Source organism: Uranotaenia lowii, unplaced genomic scaffold, assembly GCF_029784155.1.
Source record: "Uranotaenia lowii strain MFRU-FL unplaced genomic scaffold, ASM2978415v1 HiC_scaffold_815, whole genome shotgun sequence".
Classification (NCBI taxonomy): domain Eukaryota; kingdom Metazoa; phylum Arthropoda; class Insecta; order Diptera; family Culicidae; genus Uranotaenia; species Uranotaenia lowii.
The window spans coordinates 1-21610 of NW_026598773.1; the positions used below are offsets into that span (position 1 = coordinate 1).

Genomic DNA, 21610 nt, shown 5'->3' on the forward strand with positions numbered 1-21610 from the left:
TGAAATTGACGAGTTTTCGCAGAAATTGAATGACATTTCAGAAGCTATTGAGCTACAAATTCAGACTGCAACCGAATCTGAAAATTTGCTTTTGGAAAGAGCAAATTTAGTTGAAACAGCTCATAGTTTGTTTGACACATTGCAGAAGGTAAGTAAAATTTAATGCCTTTATTAAAGCACAATGTACAAAAATATTTTCTACATTATAGGCTACAATTTCCGAGAAACCCACAGAAGACATAATTAAACTAAGCACATGTATTATTCAATTGAGCGCTCTGGAGCCAAAGCTGAAAAATATAGCACAACATGAAAAGCCAAACGAGGTTGAAGCACACAACATATCCAAAACATTAATGTACCAATCATATAACGAGTACAACAATCAGCTCGATCAAATTTTCATCAATTGTGAAGATCGCGACATGTTGAAACTTTGGAAGCAATATTTGATGTTTGTTGAACCTTTTATTTTGGGAGACTTACCAAGCGATTATGATGAACTTCTCAGAACGGAAAACATTTTGATCATGGTGTGTCATTTATTGGATGACTTGAAAAGGAGTTTACAAAAGCAAACCCAAATTGAACCATCCCTGGCAGAACTATACAATGCCTTAAATGAACAACACAGCAACAATTTAGAACGCATACAAAAGAAGTTAAGCGCTACCAGAGAGTGTTTACTCCAATGGGAGAAATATAAAGCAGCAAAATCTCATCTTGATCGGCTACTTTTGGATATCGAAAACACTAGAAACACATTGAAATTAGAATACATCAATTTGAGAAAAATATGTATGTTGATAAACAAAATTTCCCACCTTAGCTCAAAGTTTTCTGAAATAGAAACATCTCAAAGAGATTTGAGAAGGGAAATGAAACAGTTAATATCACGATGCAATGGAGAGAACGTTATCTGTCAATTGGAATCTGATGAAAATAGTGCTTCAAAAAAAATTATCAAACTCGGCGAAAGTATTGATAATTGGTATAAATTTCTTACAGCAGTATCCGAGTTGAACATTCGATTTGAACAGCGCTTTGAAGAAATATTCCAAAGCTTAGTTGAACTCGATGAATCTTTGAAATGCATAACAGATGAAAATATGTCCGTATCACAACACCATTTGAATATGTTGAAAAATGAACAACTTCGCTTGGATAGCATACAGGTATCATTATTTGGTGTTTTGAAAGATAGGAATGAGTTGAAAAATTGTATAAGTTCCTTTGATGCACGTCTAATAGAAAAAAGAATGAAAAATCTTGTTGATTTTTATGACAAAATGAAATATACAATAACAACCTTACTCAACAAGCTCGACACACGAATGCAAAATCAGAAAATGTTTGTTCAATGTTGTTCAGCAAATATAGCTTGGATAGATGATTTCGAAAAACGTATCAACAATTCGAGTAGGTTGCAAAGTTGTGAGGATAATGCTGGATTTATAAAAACTATGGAAGAAATGATTGAACAGCAAATATCATTCAGAGAATGTGAAATAATTTGGCTGAAACATGTAGGAGAAGAATTATTGTCTGGTATGGACGAGAGTGCTGAAAACAACGAGATAGCTGCTCAGCTAGCTCTTTTAAATTACAAATGGAGTAATTTGATGAGACTCTGCAAAGAACGTTCCCAAAAAGTTAGTGAAATAAACATGACGATAATTTCCCTACAACAAAGAATAAGTCAAATAAAACTTTGGATAGAACAGATCGAAGCCCAGCTCAAGGAACCATTTGTCATCAACAATATGGAGAAAACTAACTTGGATTGTTTACTCGATGATTACGAAAAGCTGCAAAGATCAATTGAACAAAATAGTTGTAATATTGCCGAGGTTTTGAACCTACATGAAATTCTATTTACTGATGTAGAATCATGGAACGTGTACATTAACAGAAAACACATACATCACGATATGAATGATATAGAACAAAGATGGAAGAATATTTGTTTGGAAACTAGTAAACGAAAACAAAACTTGCTTTCACTGTGGAACATGTTATTAGAAGTACATAAAATCACAGATTCATATCACAGTTGGGTAAAGCAAACTGATGAATATTTGTGTGGTCTAGAAACCAATAGTTCAAATATTCATATTGAACAGACTATCGAAATCCTTGATTATCTCGATTCTCAAATCAGACAAATAGACAGTCTGGAGTCTGTACAACAAACGTTCAGGAAAATATATATCGAGCTTTTCAGAAACGAGTGCATTGACAGGAAAAACATTGTCGCATTACTTATGATTCCTAAAACTACATTGATAACATGGGAATCATTATACTCTAGAGCAATGAAAATAAAAACAGATTTGGAAAGTTTACGAAATACGTATATGGCATTCATAACGGAATATGAAAACATTATTTTGGCCTTAACAGATATCGATGTGCAAGTAACAAATATGAAGCATCTAAAAAATCAAAATGAAGAGACTTCAGAGAAGAAGTTGAAACGTTTGCAACAGCTTCATAATGAATTTTATTCCATCCTTGATATGTTTGAAAAACAAGATGTACGAGGTTCAAACTTGTTACAAATGATTTCCAATGAAAATGTTGAATCATACAGTGTGCAACAAAAGATGGAAGAATACCATCAGTTTGCCAACAGCATTAAATCTAATTTAGATGTGCTATTAGAGGAAGCATCGCAGTGTTGTTCTGCTACAGAAATCAATGAAAAAGATTTCGGTGCTCAAGTGAATACGCTACCAGCTTTGTGCATCACCGCTAAGGACGCCTATTACTATCAGCTTGAGACAGCTCTCACCGAAGCTCGCGATCACCTAAGTCATTTGCAACGATATGTGGAAGAAATCAACTCCAATAATTTTATGACTTCTGTACACCAGATATCGAAAGCATCAGCAGGTTGTGAATCTACTATCGAACTGGTGAAACATCTCCATGGCCTTTTGAAATCCGAGCATAAGGTGTCTGATGAAGATCCCATCTGCAAAGATGTTGAAGTTGCATGCGAACAATACCGTAAACTTGTTTTAGAGTGGCAAACAAAGCAGCAAAAACTGGAAGAACTAAGGTACGTATATCATGTCTTTGGAACTTTATGTTTGACTTTTATTTCATGCCAATATGTATCTAATGCTTGAACGTTCCATGACACTAACAAAAAATCAACACTTCTGTTTCATGCTTCTGATCTATCACACAACAATAGGTCTTTTCCTGCTGCTTACATTTTCAAATGCATTCAGTAAGTTTCCGATTTTCTATGTAACTAATTCTAATGTTGATATTGTATTCACATTTAGATACTTAACTTGTGCAATTGTATTACAGCAACGACGATTACCTTACGTGTCCGTTGTGCACAAAACGGAACTGGCAACAAATTGACATTGATTTGTGGCGTCTCGAGCAATGGATTCTTATGGCTGAAGCATCACAAAAATCTCAACCCTCAAGCCCGCCTACGGATATTGATTCGCTCGAAGATGCCATCCAGGATCACCGGGAGTTTTTACTTGATCTTGATAGTCACAAGAGTATAATTAAATCTCTCAACATTGTCGGAGAGCATTTAGCAATCCATACAAGGGATACCGAGAAAGCTCTGAAGTTGAGAAACCGTTTACAAGAAGATACACAACGATGGGATAAGGTGTGCCAACAGGCCTCCGTGTGGCAATCACAACTGAGCCAGTCACTGATGGAAAATAAAGAATTCCACCGAACAGTGACAGAACTGTGCCTTTGGCTGGAGAATACAGAGCAAAAAATCAAAAAGTCTGAATCGATAGATTTAACCTCCGATAAAACAATTATAGAGAAGAAATATAAAATCTTTTGGGAACTTCGTGCTGATCTAATGCGATGTGAACCGCGAATTGTCAGTTTACACGAAACTACTTCACAACTTACTAAATGCTTGGAAACAAATAAATTACAGAAATTTGATGAAATTTATGCAAAGTGAGTATCGCAATATGACATTATTGTTCCGTCCCGGATAGTTTTAGTTTTTTATTCCGACTCCTGTCTTTTCTTAAAAATTGTTATTGATTTACAGGTTGACTGATTTGAGAATGAGATTTCAATCTATGAGAAAGTTGGTTGAAATGTACACCATCAAAATAAGAACCGCTATTGATGCAGGGTTGGATTTAGATGGAGTAGTAGATGAACAAGAATGTGTAAGTGTTTTAGGATAATTTTTGATATTCAGTTTATTTTGCCAAAGATGAATTAATCATAAAATCCTTACTGAATGTGTGGATTGAATACCTTATTTTCTTTCACAGTAGTTTGGGTAGAAAGCACGTCCGTAATAAGTTTATTAGAAATTTCAAAATTAAAATAAAGAATTCTCGAATGAAATCATTATGTTCTATACAGTTTGATGTATTCACTTAACTTTCATTTTGGAAGATTTAATCATTTCTTACAGGAATGATACTAGGGACACACTGTTATCACTTTTCGACCGCGTAGAAGGATTCGAATTTGATTGATACCTAGTGAAATTGATTTTCTACTACAATATAAACAACTGATTTGCTTTCTACTTTTTGTTCAACATTTCCAGCAAAACTGGGATGTCAGGTGTATGCCATTAATTAAAACTTCTTCCTACGTTCGGTGCAGACTGGACATCTATTATCGCAAAGTATTAACAAACCGTGACACATAAGACCTCTGATAAAATCTTATTGTGAAGAAAAATATTTATGTTCGAATTATAAACAATATTCGGTTTATAAAAGGCATTTCAATCATTTCATTTCATTGGGAAATAACTTTTTTTTGTTATTAGGAGTGTATTCGAAAAAATTGCAACACTTTTGTCTGTAAATAACATTTGAATGGAAATTGATGATATTTTCAGCAAAGTTGCTTAAGGCTATGATCATTTAGTATCCGGGCACTTTATTTCGGTTAAAGCTACGTTAATAGAGCTCGGATATGCAAACCTTTAGTCACGTTGTGTTGGTTAATTTAACGTGTGTTTGAGATATTTACGATGCAAAAAGACATGGTAAAAATAATTTTGCACAAATTTCTTCCTTTTACGCATTTTGCGCCTCGAAAATTCTTCATTGTCGACTTGAAAACTCATGAACTATTGATTTTTTCTGTTTTTTTTTTACCAAATGGTTAAGAAATATAAGGAGCCACTCTAGGATCCGCACGAAGTTCAATCCAACCATCGGAGTGCAACCCTTGATCTTAAATATGGTAAAAAGTCTACGGTTATTGGGGATAACTGAATGCAGACTCCTTAAATAATGCAAAAAATCCATTTCCGGCAGGCAAAAAGTGTTGCCTGACTAGTAGACACCAAGTGAATAACTAATAGGTAATGATCAGCTCCAAAGATCGCAATCTGTGCATCCGGCTTTTATGCAGTATGACAGATGTGTTCTGATGGACAAAAAAAATTATGTTAAACCGAATTTAAGAGATCAAATTCTTCGAGATGCCTACTCATGAAAAGGTTTCAACCAGATTCCAATTTGTTTTTGAAGGTGAATTTGGGAAAAATATCATGATTTTGCAAAGGTTTTACTTCTGTGGTAAAAATAATAGATCAATACATGACAGTGTGCAAAGATAAAAAAGAGATTTTATGAAAAAGTTAGAGTATTTCTTAAATTCATTGATAATTTTTTTTAATATTTTTAAATTAAATTTCATATTAACACCTTCATTTCATCCATAGAAAGTATTTCGGTCAAATGAATATTTTTTTAAATACACACGTTTGTAACTGCCCGGATTCTAAATGATCATAGCCTCAGTAATGCAATGTCTACATGTGCAAATTCAAGTGGTTTCCGAAATAGCGTTCAATGAAGAAGTTTCTCGACTTAAGTTTTTGGGCACCACGTGAGGCATCTATACCTAATATATACTATGAACACCCTTTTTCCAATTCAAGGTGCTTTTTGATAACGTTTCCTGTTTCCTAAAGCTTGAACTTCAAAATTACTAAAAAAAAGGTTTTTGGTAGAAGTAATGACAAATTTAGCCGCTTGTCCTCCTTTGGCAGAAAAACAACATATTTGAGTTATTATCAAACCACCACAGTTTTTCTGTGGTAAGTGTAGGGATGAAATGAAGGATATGCAGAAAATTTAATTTAAAATAAAATAGTAGTTGTATTCGGCAGCACTGAAGATAAATAAAAAGGAATAAATTTCTATGGCAACGTTTGCTATTTTGGCAACACTAGGCAAACAAACAAAACAAAGCCAGTCATTGATCTATTCTTGTGAGTGAATCTCTGAATTGAGATTCGTAAAATCACGACAATGGCGTGGTTGGTAGAATAAGCTCAAATAGCGCAGATACTTAAGGCTGCTGCTGCTGACTGTTTTGATTTGGCCTTCCGGTGGAATAAAACGGAATTGGCGTCAGAAGTGCAGATATTTAAGGCTGCTGCTACTGATTGTTTTGATTTGGCCATCCGGTGGAATAAGATGGAATTGGCGTTCGAAGCGCAGATATTTAAGGCTGCTGCTGCTGATTGTTTTGATTTGGCCTTCCAATGGAAAAAGACGGATTGGCTTTAGAAGCGCAGATATTTGATGCTGCTACTGCTGATCGTTTCGATTTGGTCCTCCGGTGGAATAAGACGGATTGGCTTTAATAGCGCAGATATTTAAGGCTGCTGCTGCTGGTTGTTTGTTTTGGTTTGGTATTCCGGTGAAAAAAATGGAATTGGCTTAGTAAGCGCAGATTTTCAAGGCTGCTGCTGATTGTTTGTATGTTATGATTTGGCCTTTCGATGGATAAAGACGGAATGGCTTTGGAAGCGCAGATTTTCAGGACTGTTGAGGCTGATAGTTTGTTATGATTTGGACATCCGGTGGAAAAAGACGGAATCGGCTTAGGAAGTGCCGATTTTTAAGGCTGCTGTTATTGATTGCCTGTTTCGAATTTTCCTTCCGGTGAAAAAAAAAACCGTAATTGGGTAAAGAAGTACAGATTTCAAGGCTGCTGTAGCTGATTATTTGTTTTGATTTGGCCTTCTGGTGGAAAAAGACAAGAAGCGCAGATTTTCAAGGTCTCTGCTTCTGATCTTTTTATTTGGATTTTTAAGGCTACTGCTGCTGATTGTTTGTTTTGAATAAGCCTCTTGGTTGGGTAGGCTGAGAATACTATCGAATTATTCCGTATCTGGTAAACAGAGACAGAGTGACAAGAAAAGCACAGTTTGAGAAAGCTGTTGCTAAGAATGTTTTTTTGCGGATTGTTCCGGCTCTGGTGACCAAAAGCAGAGCGACAGGAAAAGCACAAATTGGGAAGGCTTTTGTGAAGAATATTTTCGGATGGGATGATGAATATGCAGAAAAAATAGTTTGGAAAACTTTTCCAGAGAATGAAATGTGGAATTGAGATGAGGAATATTTGGAATACAAACTTTTGTATTTTAGAAAAATAAAAGTCTATTCATTAGAAGATTCAATTGAGAATGGAGTTGAGAAGGAATGTAGAGATGAGATGAAGGATAAGCAGAAATAAAATAAAATTTTTGGTATGGAGAATGAAGATGTATAATATGGAATAAAAATTAAGGGTATTTGGTAAATAAAATTTTGTTTTACAGAAAAAAAACAAAAGCCGACGCGTAAAAAGTTTTGATTGAGAATAGAGGTAAGAATGAATGTAGGAATGTGATGAAGGATATGCAGAAAATAAATCAAATTTAATTTAAAATGAAATAAAATAATAGTTGTATTCGGCAACACTGAAGATAAATAAAATGCAATAAATTTCTATGGTAACGATTGCTATTTTGGCAACACTAGGCAAACAAACAAAACAAAGTCTTGTGAGCGACAGACGTGTCTTAGTGAATATCTGAATTGAGATTCGTAAAATCAAGACAGGTACTTAACTTTAAGTTCATAGAATCTATGAATGTATGTTTTGAACCTCGGTTTAAAAAAAGAAACGTCTCATCACGACAACAAAACGATTCCAGATCAAGTCGGGATCCAGAGTGTATACTTTGTGGGACCAATTTAAGAGCTAGGTAGGGAAAAAAGTTGCATTTGGAGATACTCTTCTATGTATATCAAGCCATCGCCATCATATTTAATCATCGCGTCAATCGTTATGAAACACTCGAGAACTAGACACCAAAATTTTAATTTTTTCTCCTTGTTTATCTCTGAAACATCACATTCCTTAACATGATGAAATCATTCATCTTCACTTTTATTCAAATTTAAGCTCATTTTTAGATTCTCAAGAGCTCCTTAAACAATTTACCATATGAACTTTGGTCGAATAGTTGATTCCAGCTGTTTTTTGGGTCCCCCACTGAGACTTTGCTGGATTTTTCTCGATCCTGTGCAAAAAACTAAATCGATAAGCTTCTGTAATCTTCTATGATTGTTAAGTTCGAAGATATTGCATAATTAAAATGATGACGGCCAAGTTTGTCGTATTTTGGCTAAGATTTCTTTTATCGCTGTGCACACGGGACATGGAATGACCCATATACATTAGGGTAGCAGCCAAATGGGTCATGTAATGTCGAATCTCAAAAACCGGCCATAGCTGAAAAATAGTCAAAGGAGCATTTATTTTTAATTTTTCTTCATTAATGATATTCATTAATGTTTTTTTCCGCTTCACGAAAATACTTCTAATTCAACTCAGGGATTACTTAAAAAAATGAACACACACATATAGCATCTCAGTGAAACTTCATGTTTCTTTGAAGAGATCCAAATTCTGCTCAAGACTAAAGCGTTCATCTTTCAAGGATATAATGGCTAGCATCTTACTAATAATACTAACATCACCAACCCACAGAAAGAGTACTATGTATGCCGTGACCCAGACTCGATCTCATGACCTCTGGTTTAGAAGACTTGAACGATATCCTCTAGGCCAGGGTCGGCGGCTTCTTACATTTACGGACTGAATATTCGAGAATTATACCAATAATTTAGTGTTACATACTGTCAGAAACTATAAAAGACGATGAGTTATTTTCTAAAAAGATATTTTTAATGCAAGATAGAAGGGATCAAGTCTGCCTACTCTCCCCTACTGAATTTAAAAAAAAATTACTAATATTAACGGTTACCCGTCTGATGCGTGCTTGATATTCATCAATCTTTCCCACCTATTTCTGTTACCACGCATAATATCTTTATTTTATTTTAAGCAAATATCATTGTTGTTGAACATTTCTGATAGAATTCTTCTGTTAATGTTTTTCTTTTTATGTAGTTGCAGGATGATAGCGGATCTCACATACAAGTATCAGCACACGAGTATAATGCAAAGTAATTATCTAGATTTATTAGCGTTATATGCACCTCTATTTATTCATATAAGTCTTTAAAGTGCCTTAGATACTTTTAGTTTACAAATCACGGTTCATATAAAAAATCATTCATACATTTCGTTGATATTTACAGATGTGTTTTGTTTTCTCATTGTCCTTAAAAATATACCACTTAGCTCTTTCAGTTCTTAAAAAACACTTTCTTTAACAATTTTTATGCGTTTCAATAGTGCCCCCGGAAGTCCAGAAGACGACAACATCAATACAACTGTGCTAACCAGAAGTTACCGACTATTGGGTCGTGTCCTGCGTGCTTCCTTACCAATCCAAGCAATGCTGTTGCTGCTTCTTGGTGTTGCCACCTTCATACCCCACGGTGAAGATTATTCATGTTCGTTAACCAATAACTTCGCTAGGAGTCTAGAGCCAATGTTGCGTTACCCAAATGGACCTCCTCCGATTTAAAATGTACCTATTATTTAATAGTAACTAAGTCATTGTACTATAACGCGAATGCAAAAACTTAGAATTGTGATGAGTTGATTACTTTCAAAACAACTATTATTATTGTTACGGTTAACGTTAAGTTTTTTTTATTTGTTGTAGTTGTTTTTCAATTTTCCTTTGTGTAATCTTATGCAAGCATTTAAAATTCGAATAAAATATACATCTGAATTAATTAAAAAATGTTGTTATTCGTGGGATTCACTTCGAACGAAACATCTCAAATTAACATAAGATGACCTTAAAAACACAAAACCAGTAACACAAAACCATATTCCGGAGTTTAGAAACTTTTCGACGCAAATTGTTAGGTTTGGTTCCAGTTGGATAAAAAAAATTAGTCTCATTTTTCGTTCCAATACGTCAGCAAAAAGCGATTTCAACTGTTAGTAAATGGGAAAATGTTCGCGGCATATCGACGCAGTTTCGCTTCTCGTTCGTGTTCGCAACTTTTCGCATACACTGGCCCAAGGGTAAAGTTTCTGCTTACTATCGATTGAGCTGAATAGTATTCAAAAAATTAAATTCCTCTAACTACCAGATACCTAAACCGTGCTAAGATAGATCAAACCGCCATTGTTACAGGGTGCATAGATGACTAACCCGAGGTCAGGTATTGTCACAAATATCCGGGTAAGACTTAAAAAAAGTGAAAACGCATCGTAACTCCCACATTATTTGTCAGATCGACTCATGTCAAACCCAATGGATGGGCCAGAGATGGACATTTGATTTCAGGTATCAGGTTTTGTGTAAGGGGTCGGCTAAAGGGGTCGTCCATATTAATTCTTCACTGTTTTTGTGATTTTGATTGATATTATTATACATTGGATTGAGACGAAAATTGGCACACGGATGTTTTCAGGGACGGATAATCGATTTTAGGTATCGAATTTGCACATGAGTGCTTTGGAGGATGGAAATTTGATTCCAGGTATCGGATTTTGGGTAAATGGTCGGCAAAGGGGGTCGCTCATATTAAATGTTCACTGCTTTTGTGATACAGACGTTATTGTTCATTGCATTTCAATGAAAATTCACGCATTTGGGTTTTAAAAGCCTTATCCAGGTATCAAATTTTGTATATCGAGTCGGTCAAAGGGGTCGTCCATATTACCTAATCACTGTTTTTGCGATTTTGACAATATTATTTACTAGAAATGATAAAAATTGCACCAAGGAAGTTTAAGCGACGTGCAATTGATTTCAGGTATCAAATTTGGTGTAAATGGTCTGCAAATGGGGTTGTCCATATTTACTGTTTATGGTTTTAAGATATTGACGTTATTATGGATCGAATTGGGATTAAAAATTCCGCATCAGGATTTTATGAGAAGAGCAATTAAATGGATGTAAAAATAGCCATACGGGGTTTTTTGAGGTAAGATCGATTCGTATTGTGGAATTATGAGTTAGAAGTCAATGCATAGGATCAATGAGAATAATTTATTCATAGTTATATTGAGAATTGTGGGTATATAATTTCGGATAGTCATGTAACGAAAAAGCGTCATTCTCATGAACCAGCATCAGTTTTTGCGACATTTTTGTGGAAAATTATATGGTACCTAAACGTACGAATTGAAGAACGGGTTTTGGAAAGAAACAGATACGTTTTCATTGTGATTGTTTTTTTTTCTTTTTAAAAAGAATGCTCTTACTGAAAAGTTATTGTTTATTAAGTGTAAGGAAGATCACACTTTGTTTGAAAAACATAATCCTATTTCATCACATCACATAATTGTTTGCGAAACGAAGTTCGTACGTTATCAGCTAGTTTATAATAAATTTATGATTTTATCATTGAAAATTCGAATCGAAGCTCTAATAAACATATTAAGAGGGAAATGGGGGAGGGAAATGAAGCTGAGAAAAAATTGAGCTACCATAATATCACCATCTACCGCCCAGATAAGCAGTTCTTCAACTTTAAACATGTGTAATGAAAAATCGATGGCAGATTTTTAATCGCTTTCTTTTCCTATACATCTCAAAACCGCTCTACTTTCGATAAGAAAAATTATTGGAATGTGAAAAATGTACGCTATTCAAAATAATTACACAGCAAAAAAAGTGTTGCGATATTACATCAAAAACGTGCACATAACTTGAGTCGCAAATGGTACCTAATATTACATGTTTTTGATGTATCAGCTACTCCATGAATGTGACGTAGTAGACAAATCAGAGTATGAGAATAATGTTCTAAGCGCTACCATTTAACATTTTCCCTAGACTTTATCATACATTTATTGAATCAGCATTCAATTAGGGGATTTTTAACAACTCGAAAAGGGTTGTCGAAATTCAAGTCAAAAACAAGCTGAGTCAACGACTTGAAGCAACTAAAAATTTATTATCAGTCGATGTGTTTAGTTTATATTTGTTAAAATTACTTATCCTATACAAACTTTAATCAACATTTTCTGTGCAGCATTCCCCTTATCTTGAAGTAGGACTTCCATGCTAGAGTTGCTCGAATATGGGGCCATAAGTTGAATCACCGCAATTTTCGGATTCAGACTTCATGTTGGAATGATCACTGGACACTTATCTTCCCAAGTTTTGTTTCCAAATCGACTTGTTTGAGTCACTTCGTTTTTCGCAAGCCGGAACACATCATTTTATCAAGAAACAGTGCAATGAAACTTAAAGCAATACTTTTGCTTAGAAATTTACTTGATTTTGGTAGTACTTACAAGCCAAACAAATACTGCTAAGCTCCGTAATCCGTTTCAAACTTTTGGAAATGAATTAAATTTGAGAAGTCAATTGAGGAAAACATTGACTACTTGATGAGATATCACATGAAAATTTGTGACATTTTTTTGCTGTGTAGCTAAACATGGGGATGTTCAAATGGCCCTATTACCGCATTCGACTTTTTCCGGTAGGTACAGATAAAGTTTTCTTAAGGAAAAATTACCTAACAAAACGAAAACGGTTTTTTTAGTATTGTCCTTGTAAGGAACTGTCAAAACTATATTTTAGATCTTGAGAGAATACATTTTGTGAAATTTTTCCCGCAAATTTTGTACAAATTTTAAAAAAGTGCGTTTACCGACAAAATGATGATTCCCGGCAAACAGCCTCAAATGACCGGGTACATTCAGCGATAAAACATCATTTTCTAGCATAATCAAACTAAAAGCTACTTAAAATTTACACATTTTGCACTATACATGCGTTTAAAACAAAGAAATGGTGCGTGACCGGTCATTTGGAACCAACACTTTTGTTTATACACCAATTACCGCCCATCACTAAACGCTTCAAAAAACAACAACTATTGAAAAAATCGAAATCTTTCCGAAGCAAATTGATTTTACGATAGTAAAACTATCGTTTTCAAGTCGATTTTAGGTCAAATATGTACCACAGACAAACAGACGGGACACTCGGTTTTCGTTTTTCGCAAACCTGTTTCGAAGCTAGGCAATGTCACCACAAGAGTGCACTAGAATCGCTAAGAGGCAATTCAAAGTTTTTCATCATGGTAGCTGTGTAATAACGGTAATAATATTTTCATCACCATGGTACTTATAGAATGTTTATTTCTGTTTGTTTTCATCCAGCGAATTTGATTTCCGTTACGGGAGACATTAATTTTTAAGTTTTGAAATATACTGCAACGGACAGCTGAAATAATCGGATCAGTACGGACATCAGTCAAAGGTACATTCGTTCGGTATGTAACACTCCCTTACTTCGTGCAAGACCAAGCTTCTAACAGCCAGTGTATTTATATTTTAGGAGTTATTTCCCTCAGAGTAGTCCGGATGAGTTTGTCGTATCCCGTCTTGCGACCGGTGCGTTTTTTTGACACAAAACAGAGGAACTTGAGGAAGCTGGTAGAATTACTAAATCTGTCGAAATCTCAATGAGCTCTTCCAATGTCAAACTGTATGCCTTCATGAATCTTAAATTCAGGGTTGACTCACAGAACCTGTTCCGGAGCTGTTGCGTCACTGAAGACGACAATTGGGATCCGCCGACAACGATTGCCCGGACCGAGGGTACATGCCTCCAGAGACAGCGGCGGACCCGGCCATATAAATATTTTAAAAATCCAAATACAAAATTATCTCAACGCATCTTGAAGACCGTCTAGAAATGTTTGCGGAAGTGAATTTATCGAGGATGAGCCAACATTTATTAATATATAGTAGATATTTGAAACAATCTGCAACCTCTAAAATGACTTTTGAAAGATTGTTAGTAACGTAAGGCTGAAAGAATTAATTCTGTCAAAATGAGACCTTTAAATTTTCGTTAAAAAATACCAGAAAAATTTTCTATAAAAACATTTAAAATTTCGATAAGCGATTTTATAATTCAACTGAGTCCTCAGAATAAAATGGAATACTTGAAAGCAGAACAGCTTTTTCTTAAATAATAGTTGTATTTTAAACACAATATTCATTCACAGTTCAATCCGAAGCACTTCCGTTTGATAAATCTTCATCGGTTTCGGATGGAGAAATGTTCAATAGTCAACTCGAACCATTTTGAAACCAAATGGTGTCTATCGATGGGATTCACTCACAGTCAAGGACGATAAAGCTGTTAATTTCAATTTTATGACTCTGCAAAATAAAATTGTGATTTGAATAACTTTAAATGCGCTACGGCAGTGATTAAAATCCATCCAGTTCAACAAACTCTCTCTATAAGGGATGAAGCTCCGTTTTTCTTTCTTTCTCTCGTGCTGCTGCTTTTCATGAAGTTTCGAATATCTTCGGTTTCAACCAGAGCACTATCTTGCGCCAGAATGCTTTGTAACGATCACACTCTTTCTGGAATACAGTTGTATAAGTTCTTGTTCCCTGATCTTCAATGAAATGGCATGTCTCGATCACACGCAAAAAATAATATTAGGAAAAAAATTGATAAAATCTTAGCATAAATGAGAAAATTTGTTTGTTTACACTTTTTCTTAACATCACAATATCTTGGGCTACCTCGATCCTTTTTCTTGAGACAAAACTAATTGGTAGGCAATACCGACACCAGATGGCAATGTAATCTCTTGCGAAAATTTGTATGATTTTTCTTAGGAGTGTCCTGTCTGTTTGTCTGAGTATGTACTATTTAGTAAAAAAAAACCCTTTTTACACTAGGAGCACAGTAATGCTTAGTTCGCTAACAGACGTCAAATTTAATAATTCGATCGGAAACGAAAAACCAAATATTTTATTTCTGGCCATAGTTAGCATAATTACGTGATGTTTTTTCAGTGAAATGGTTGAAAAATGATGCCAACACAGAACACAGGTCTTATTTTTGAGGAAAACATCCCAACTTTTTCAAAATACACATAAAGGGTGATTTTGGGCGGTAATTGGTGTCTGGGCGGTGAATGGTTACATGATGGTACATCTATTCAAGTTACTTTAATTTCAAATTTTTTATTGATTGAATTTGTTTTCCATTTTATGTGTTGAATAATGTTTATTTTGTACGAAAAAAACGTCGCTGTACAGTATGATTGTTTGATTTTTTATTTAATTGCATTCTTACATGAATGTGTCTTCTCAATTGTTAAGAATCAAGAAGTTAAGAAGTTAAGAATTTTTTTGTTTATGTAAGTTAAAAGTCATAAATTGGTCAGCAAAAAAAAAATCAAGAGAAAACAATTGAGTGAAGGTAATAATACGACTCATTTAAACTAAAAACTTTGTAAAATTGTGATTTTTGACTCTTCCGTCCCAAAAGGTTGCCACCCTAGACCACGAACCGAATCTTCCGCTGCTTGGTTTTGAGGTATTTTCTTGGTTTTGTCCGCACGTGCAACACGGGTGATGATGTTTGATGTTTTTTTGTCAATATAAACGACCAAACAAAGGGGAAGGTTGGTTACACACCACGATACAAAGCATAGGAACAAGACTGCCTAGCAACGTATCCAAGTAACGAAATAGTACATAGATATTTTTTCTAAACATTCAGTCAGTTCAAGTTGGACTTCAAACTATTCACAGCGTTTTGACACAAAGCTCAGCAATCAGAATGGCCGACACATCGACTCAAGATGTTCCTGATAACCTTAGTGATGTATCAAGCTTCACTGATTCTAGTGCCGAAGGTAATGAGAAAATAATTAATTTGTAACAAATCATTAAATTTTTTATCAAATTTTCACTTGCAGCAAAAAAAGTTGTTGAAGTAGTAGAAGAAACTGTTCATTGTACTGATAAACCAGCTTATAGTGAAGAAGATTTGAGTACCCTTATTAATTACATACGAGGGATGATATTTTTATTCGATTACGACAAAAATGATTTTAGTGAAGATGTTGCAGAAATTGTCAAATTGTGGCTTACCGATGCAAATAACCCATTGCTGTTTATTTTTTATGATGGCGATATACTTTCAGCGTCATTGACCTATCCTCAATATCCCTTCAATGATTTAATGTATTTTATGCGCCAACCAGACCAACTTTTCAATGAAACTGATCGTTTCCATGATGACATAATGTTCGGGACAATACATAGTGACATCGAAGGAACTTTGTTGGTGCTTTTGGAACAGGTTTATGGGCCACTTATTCTGTCCAATACAGAATGGTCGGACAACGTGAAGGGTCACATAGTCGGAGGATATAACACGTTTATGAGTTATTTGACAGATCTTCATTACAAACTTTCTGGATTTACTTTACTTTATGTACCACGAGAGGGAGACAATTCACCAGTGCAAGAAGTTGTCTTGAATAGAACTGTTATCAAGCGATTGGAAGCTGTTGTTATCGACTGGACTGGCCAAATACGATCAACGTTGAGTGATACACAACACTTCGTTCCCGATGATTTAATTTGCCCATCAGATGAGTACAATTTTTGGATCTATCGTCGTATGTATAACGGATAATGCATAATTTCTTTTTTTTGTGACCTAATACATATTCTTAACCGTTTCAGATGAAGTTTTATGTGCGATACAAGTTCAATTTCAAAGTCCCAATGTACAGCATATTTTAAAAATATTAGAACTTGCTCAATCTCTTTATGTCAAACCACTCAATGAATTGTTGGATGATTTAACAACTGAAATATTGATAGCTGAATCCAATATACCATTCCTCAAGCTCGTTGTTGATCCATGCTTTGCTATTCGCTCTTTGGATAATGAAGACGACCTTTGTTCCCAGCTGATATACATAATGCACATTATTAGGTTTATTGGTTTAGACTCCAGTTATCTGAACAAAGATGAAAGCATCACGAAACTTTTCCTTTACCTTACCAACGAGATAGTGGCTTTTTGTATGCAAAGCATTAATATTGAAAAGATTTTCGAAGGATTCCCGAACTATGGTATCGAAATTTGCAATGCGAAAATAAATTGCTGTGAATCATACAAAATAATCTATAAACAGGTAATGTCTTGTAAAATTGCTTGAATATAATGTACGATATCGTTTATATTAACTACTGGGAATGAAAAGTAAATTTCGCACTTGATTATTTAGATTGTTCAATTTTGATCTATATACTTTAGGATGTTTTTGGTATTGACTACAATGTAACAATAAGTGTTATTATGACAAAAACATTAACCTGCCTTGTTTGGTTTTTTTGGTTATTATGAATTGCAAATTATTCATTCGAACAAATTTTCCTTCCCGCTCGACTTTTAGAAGCTTCTTTTAACACATAGACCGCGAATGAATCGAAACCGGAAATCACCGAAATTCGCCCTTTCATATCTCAGAAAGCCCTGGACAAAATTCAACAAATTTAGTATCTTTGATTTACTGAAAGTATTGTGTTAAATTTTTTATAATTATTGAAATTTGCAAGAGAAAAGCTAAGAAAGATTATTATGAAAACCTTCTTAATAACTCATCGCATACCAAATTATGGAAACATATAAACACTCTTTTAGGAACTTCCAAGAAAGATTCGAGACCAGAGATTAACGTAAATGTGAACAATTGCAATATTAACAATAAAAAAGATATTATATAAACCAATATTTAAAAAACAAAAAAAGTAGTGGTCCTGATAAAATTCCTGTTATCACCTGATAAAATACCTGTAAATCACCTGTTAATACCAGATAACTCAATAGTGATAACTCTAAACTTATCGAAAACCAAGTACATGATCTTTCGCTCGTCCAGAAGAGTTATCACCAGCAGCAATCACCTTTTTTCGCAAATTTTACAATTGAAAAAGTTGACAACTTTTAATACTTGGGGTTGACACTGAATGAAAAACTTTCCTGGAGTCTTCATACAAACAACATAATCAAAAAAACATCGTCCTTGAATGGCATTCTTTGGAGAGTCAGGAATTTTATACCGCGTCATGTTCTTATGAAATTTTACTTTGCATTAATTCATTCCCAGTTTAACTACGTTATCGCAGTGTGGGAGAGGGCATCTTTGTCCCTTCACATTCAACTGTCTGTCACTTAAGGGGGGGGGGTAGGGTCTAACGGGTTTAAAAAAACACCATTTTCAGGATTTTTTTCTGGAGCTATCGTTCAAACAAATGTATTCAAATTTTTTGCATTATACAAAGCATTGTTAAAAGAACATTTAGTAATTTTTTCGTAGAAAAATATTGAAAAATGAGCCGGTGACGGAGCACTTTCGAGGATGCCTTTTAGAAAACAGGATTTGCGGTGGACACTGTATCTCAGCACAGAATCATCTGAAGTCAAAAAATCAGAGCAAAATATTTTTAGAAGATGTTTTTCTGGACCCCAACGTTTTTATTTAATTAAAAAAAATTTTTATGAAATTTTTGTGGCTGTTTGAAGTAAAAACTACGATTTTTCACTTAAAAATCCGCCATTTTTAACCTGTAAAATCTCCCCAAAGTAATAAAATCAAAAAAGAAAAACGTTGTTGTCTGGTATTTTATATATAGAAAATATGTTCCAAATTTGAAAAGAATCGGATAAGTAGTTTTCAAATGACGATGTCCACGGACTTTAAAAATGTGCTTTCGAGAAAAACGCGTTTGAAGTTTCTGCTCTTGCTTTCTTGCAGTATTAGATAGGATGAGATAAAGGCCTATAACTTCTACAGTTTTGCTTCAATTGACTTGAAAATTTGACACAACATTCTTGAAATGTTTTACAATAAGAAAATAAAAAAATAAAAAAATCGATTTTTTGAAAATCTTAGACCCTACCCCCCCCCCCCCCCCTTAACAAAGAAAAATAATGTTGATGGTTCAGAACCAAATATTATATTTTTCCATACAATACTAAAAATTAAAATTTAACCTATGTAAACGTTACTTAAAAACTCTTCAAAAAGAATGTTTAAGAAATTCAAAAACGACCCCAAAAAGACTCAGTTTAGTGGGACACCCTTTAATTGTTATAATTTCTAATGCAACAAGAATATTGGTAGTCCTATTCTTACTAAAGCATATTATGCCCACGGTACTTCTTAGGTCTGGCTTTCCAGAGAATTCACAAGTGCATACTTTCATATTATTGTGTTTGATTATATTATATTTTTCTTATTTCAGATTGTGGAACATTTTCGAAATGAAGTTGTATGGAATTTAGATTATGCCACTATTTTCAATAAAATTGATGCTTTTATTCAACGCCTTACCGATGTGGTTGAGATTTGTGAAACGATGATGATATTTGGAAAGTATGCCTAATAGCTGATATTTATTTAATACTCTCTTATAATTTTTTTTTTTTCAGATACAATGATAGTACATCATATAAAAATTATCGATTCCCGTGCAATAACGCAGATGAATATGAAAAAAAGTGCGAACAGGTGGAACTTATATTTCATAATGCAACCGAAACCATTCATTCTATATCAAACACTATACTGGATATCAATAACAAGGAATGGTACAAGAATGTTGCAGATTTCAGAGAAACCCTTCGGAACTTAGACGATATCATAGAAAATCTCTTGTCAAATGTATTTCTGGTGGCAGAGAACTTAGAGGAGAAAATTGATGTTCTTACAACACTATTGAACTTTTACGAACGCGATAGCATTAAAGAAAGTTTCATGGGTAAAGTTGTAGATGTTTGGATTATTTTTAAAACCGAACTTACAAAACTATCGAAAGAAGTATCCTCTGGAGTTGCCAGCTATCCAACAGCTATGCCTTACTATGCTGGACAATATACAGTGCTGAAAATCAAATTTGACCGAATCAAGAGGCTGAAAACTCTATTGGAACGTTGCAGGTTTTTGCCTGCCTATCATGAAAGCGAAGATATTTCAAATTTGTTTGACTCTTGTGAGAAACAAGTGAAAGCGGCACTGAAGGGATTAAATGAATCATGGATAAAATCAATCGATCAAAATTATGTTTCTTGGTATCATAAAAACTTAATATACAGGAGCCAATCTCGTCCCGGTTTACTAGAGTGTCAAATAGAAAGGCGCATGTTACTGATATTCGATGAGGCATATTTTTTCAGAATCCAATCGGCTACAATTCCAGCAATAATTGATATAGAAAAACATGAAGTTACCAGGCAATCCTTTGATAATGTTCTCCGTGTAGTTTTATACTTCAATGATGTAATCTCCACAATTTCTGAAAAGGAGCGTTTGTTTTTTAAGCCAATGATCCAGCAAACAGAACGTAAATTGGAACCTTTAAAAAGTAAACTAACCTGGGATGAAGATTTGGGAGACTTTATCGATAATTTTATCACTAATGTCAAAGAGTTGTTGGACACCATACAAGTATATAAACGTGAGAATATAAGAATAGTAATTTGGATGGAGAAAATTTTCTGCATGTATCTTTTTAAACTACAAAAATATGAACCAAAAAAAATGGGAGCCCTTTTAAAAAACATTGCAGAACAAAAAAAGTGTTCTCTTGCAGAGCTGGTACAGGTGTATTCTGAAATAAGCAAAAATATTTTCTGCATTCAAGAACACCTTGGGTCGCATTTACGAAAAATGCGTGATAGCTGGGAGCAGTATGTTAAAAAAATCGACAAAGTTCTAAAGGCGGCTATATTTAAGACTTCGATGAATACAATAAAAAATATCAAACAATCTTTAACCGAACTATCGTCACCCATTTTGAGTTTAGAGATAGGTCTTGGAAAGCAAGGAATATCGTACTATCCATCAGCCGAAACAGTCGAAACAGCTTTGAAACGTTTACCAAATGAAGTAATCTCAACGATAAAAATCATTCCCACTATGTGTCAACGCTTCCAGATTGATTCAGATGTCACGTTTTATGACGAATTTTTAGAAACAACAATGTATCTGAAAAGCGCCGCTACTATAAACAATGCTATTGAAAAAACTGTCAGTGAACTTTCAGAGCTGAAAAACAAATGGAATATATTTCGTCCATTCTGGAGCATTGATAAAAAAGAATTTATCGAAAAGTTCAAACTATCGTCTATGACGTCCGAATCGTTTCAGAAAAATATTGAAAAATTTGATGAGCTGTTGAACCAACTGTCAACGCAAAATGACATCATTTTATGTCAGTGTATTGAAATAGAAGCAACAAATTTGAAATACTCTATAACTAAACACATAAACGACTGGCAAATCAAATATATTGAATGCCTTAAATGTGTTTCGTACGGATGCATTTTCGGTAAGTATATCAAATTTAACAACAAAAAAAACATAATAGGTAGGTATGAGATTGGGTGTAAAATTTGTTTAAGCATGTTCACGAAAGGTAAGGGATGTAGAAAAATGTGTATGACCAAATTGACTTTGATACGTTAATGCCTTATTACATTACAGAACAATCTGTAAAAACCTACCTAAACATGTCACAATTTGCTTTAAAAAAAGACGTTTCCTTCTGGTTCAGGTGTGGTTGA

The 21610-nt window shown here is 34.2% G+C and overlaps 2 protein-coding genes across 4 annotated transcripts; both read left to right on the forward strand.

Moving 5' to 3' along the window:
• The first annotated feature begins 6 nt into the window (after positions 1–6).
• Positions 7–9979, forward strand: LOC129760896 (muscle-specific protein 300 kDa-like). 3 transcript variants are annotated; one of them, XM_055758577.1, is made up of 7 exons: positions 7–148; positions 210–3064; positions 3203–3238; positions 3325–3957; positions 4055–4178; positions 9235–9290; positions 9523–9979. In XM_055758577.1, exons 2-7 carry the CDS (start codon positions 357–359, stop codon positions 9755–9757), a joined length of 3792 nt encoding a protein of 1263 aa, XP_055614552.1. In that variant the 5' UTR covers positions 7–148; positions 210–356; the 3' UTR covers positions 9758–9979. The 3 variants fall into 3 exon arrangements, with proteins under 3 accessions (XP_055614552.1, XP_055614554.1, XP_055614553.1); XM_055758579.1 differs by lacking the exon at positions 9235–9290; XM_055758578.1 differs by lacking the exon at positions 3203–3238.
• Positions 9980–15765: 5786 nt separating this feature from the next.
• Positions 15766–21375, forward strand: LOC129760897 (dynein axonemal heavy chain 2; the record flags this gene model as incomplete). Its single annotated transcript, XM_055758580.1, has 5 exons — positions 15766–15881; positions 15945–16652; positions 16720–17177; positions 19291–19421; positions 19478–21375. Coding segments are annotated over exons 1-5 (3271 nt in total), but the record flags the coding sequence as incomplete, so codon positions are not given.
• Positions 21376–21610: the final 235 nt, after the last annotated feature.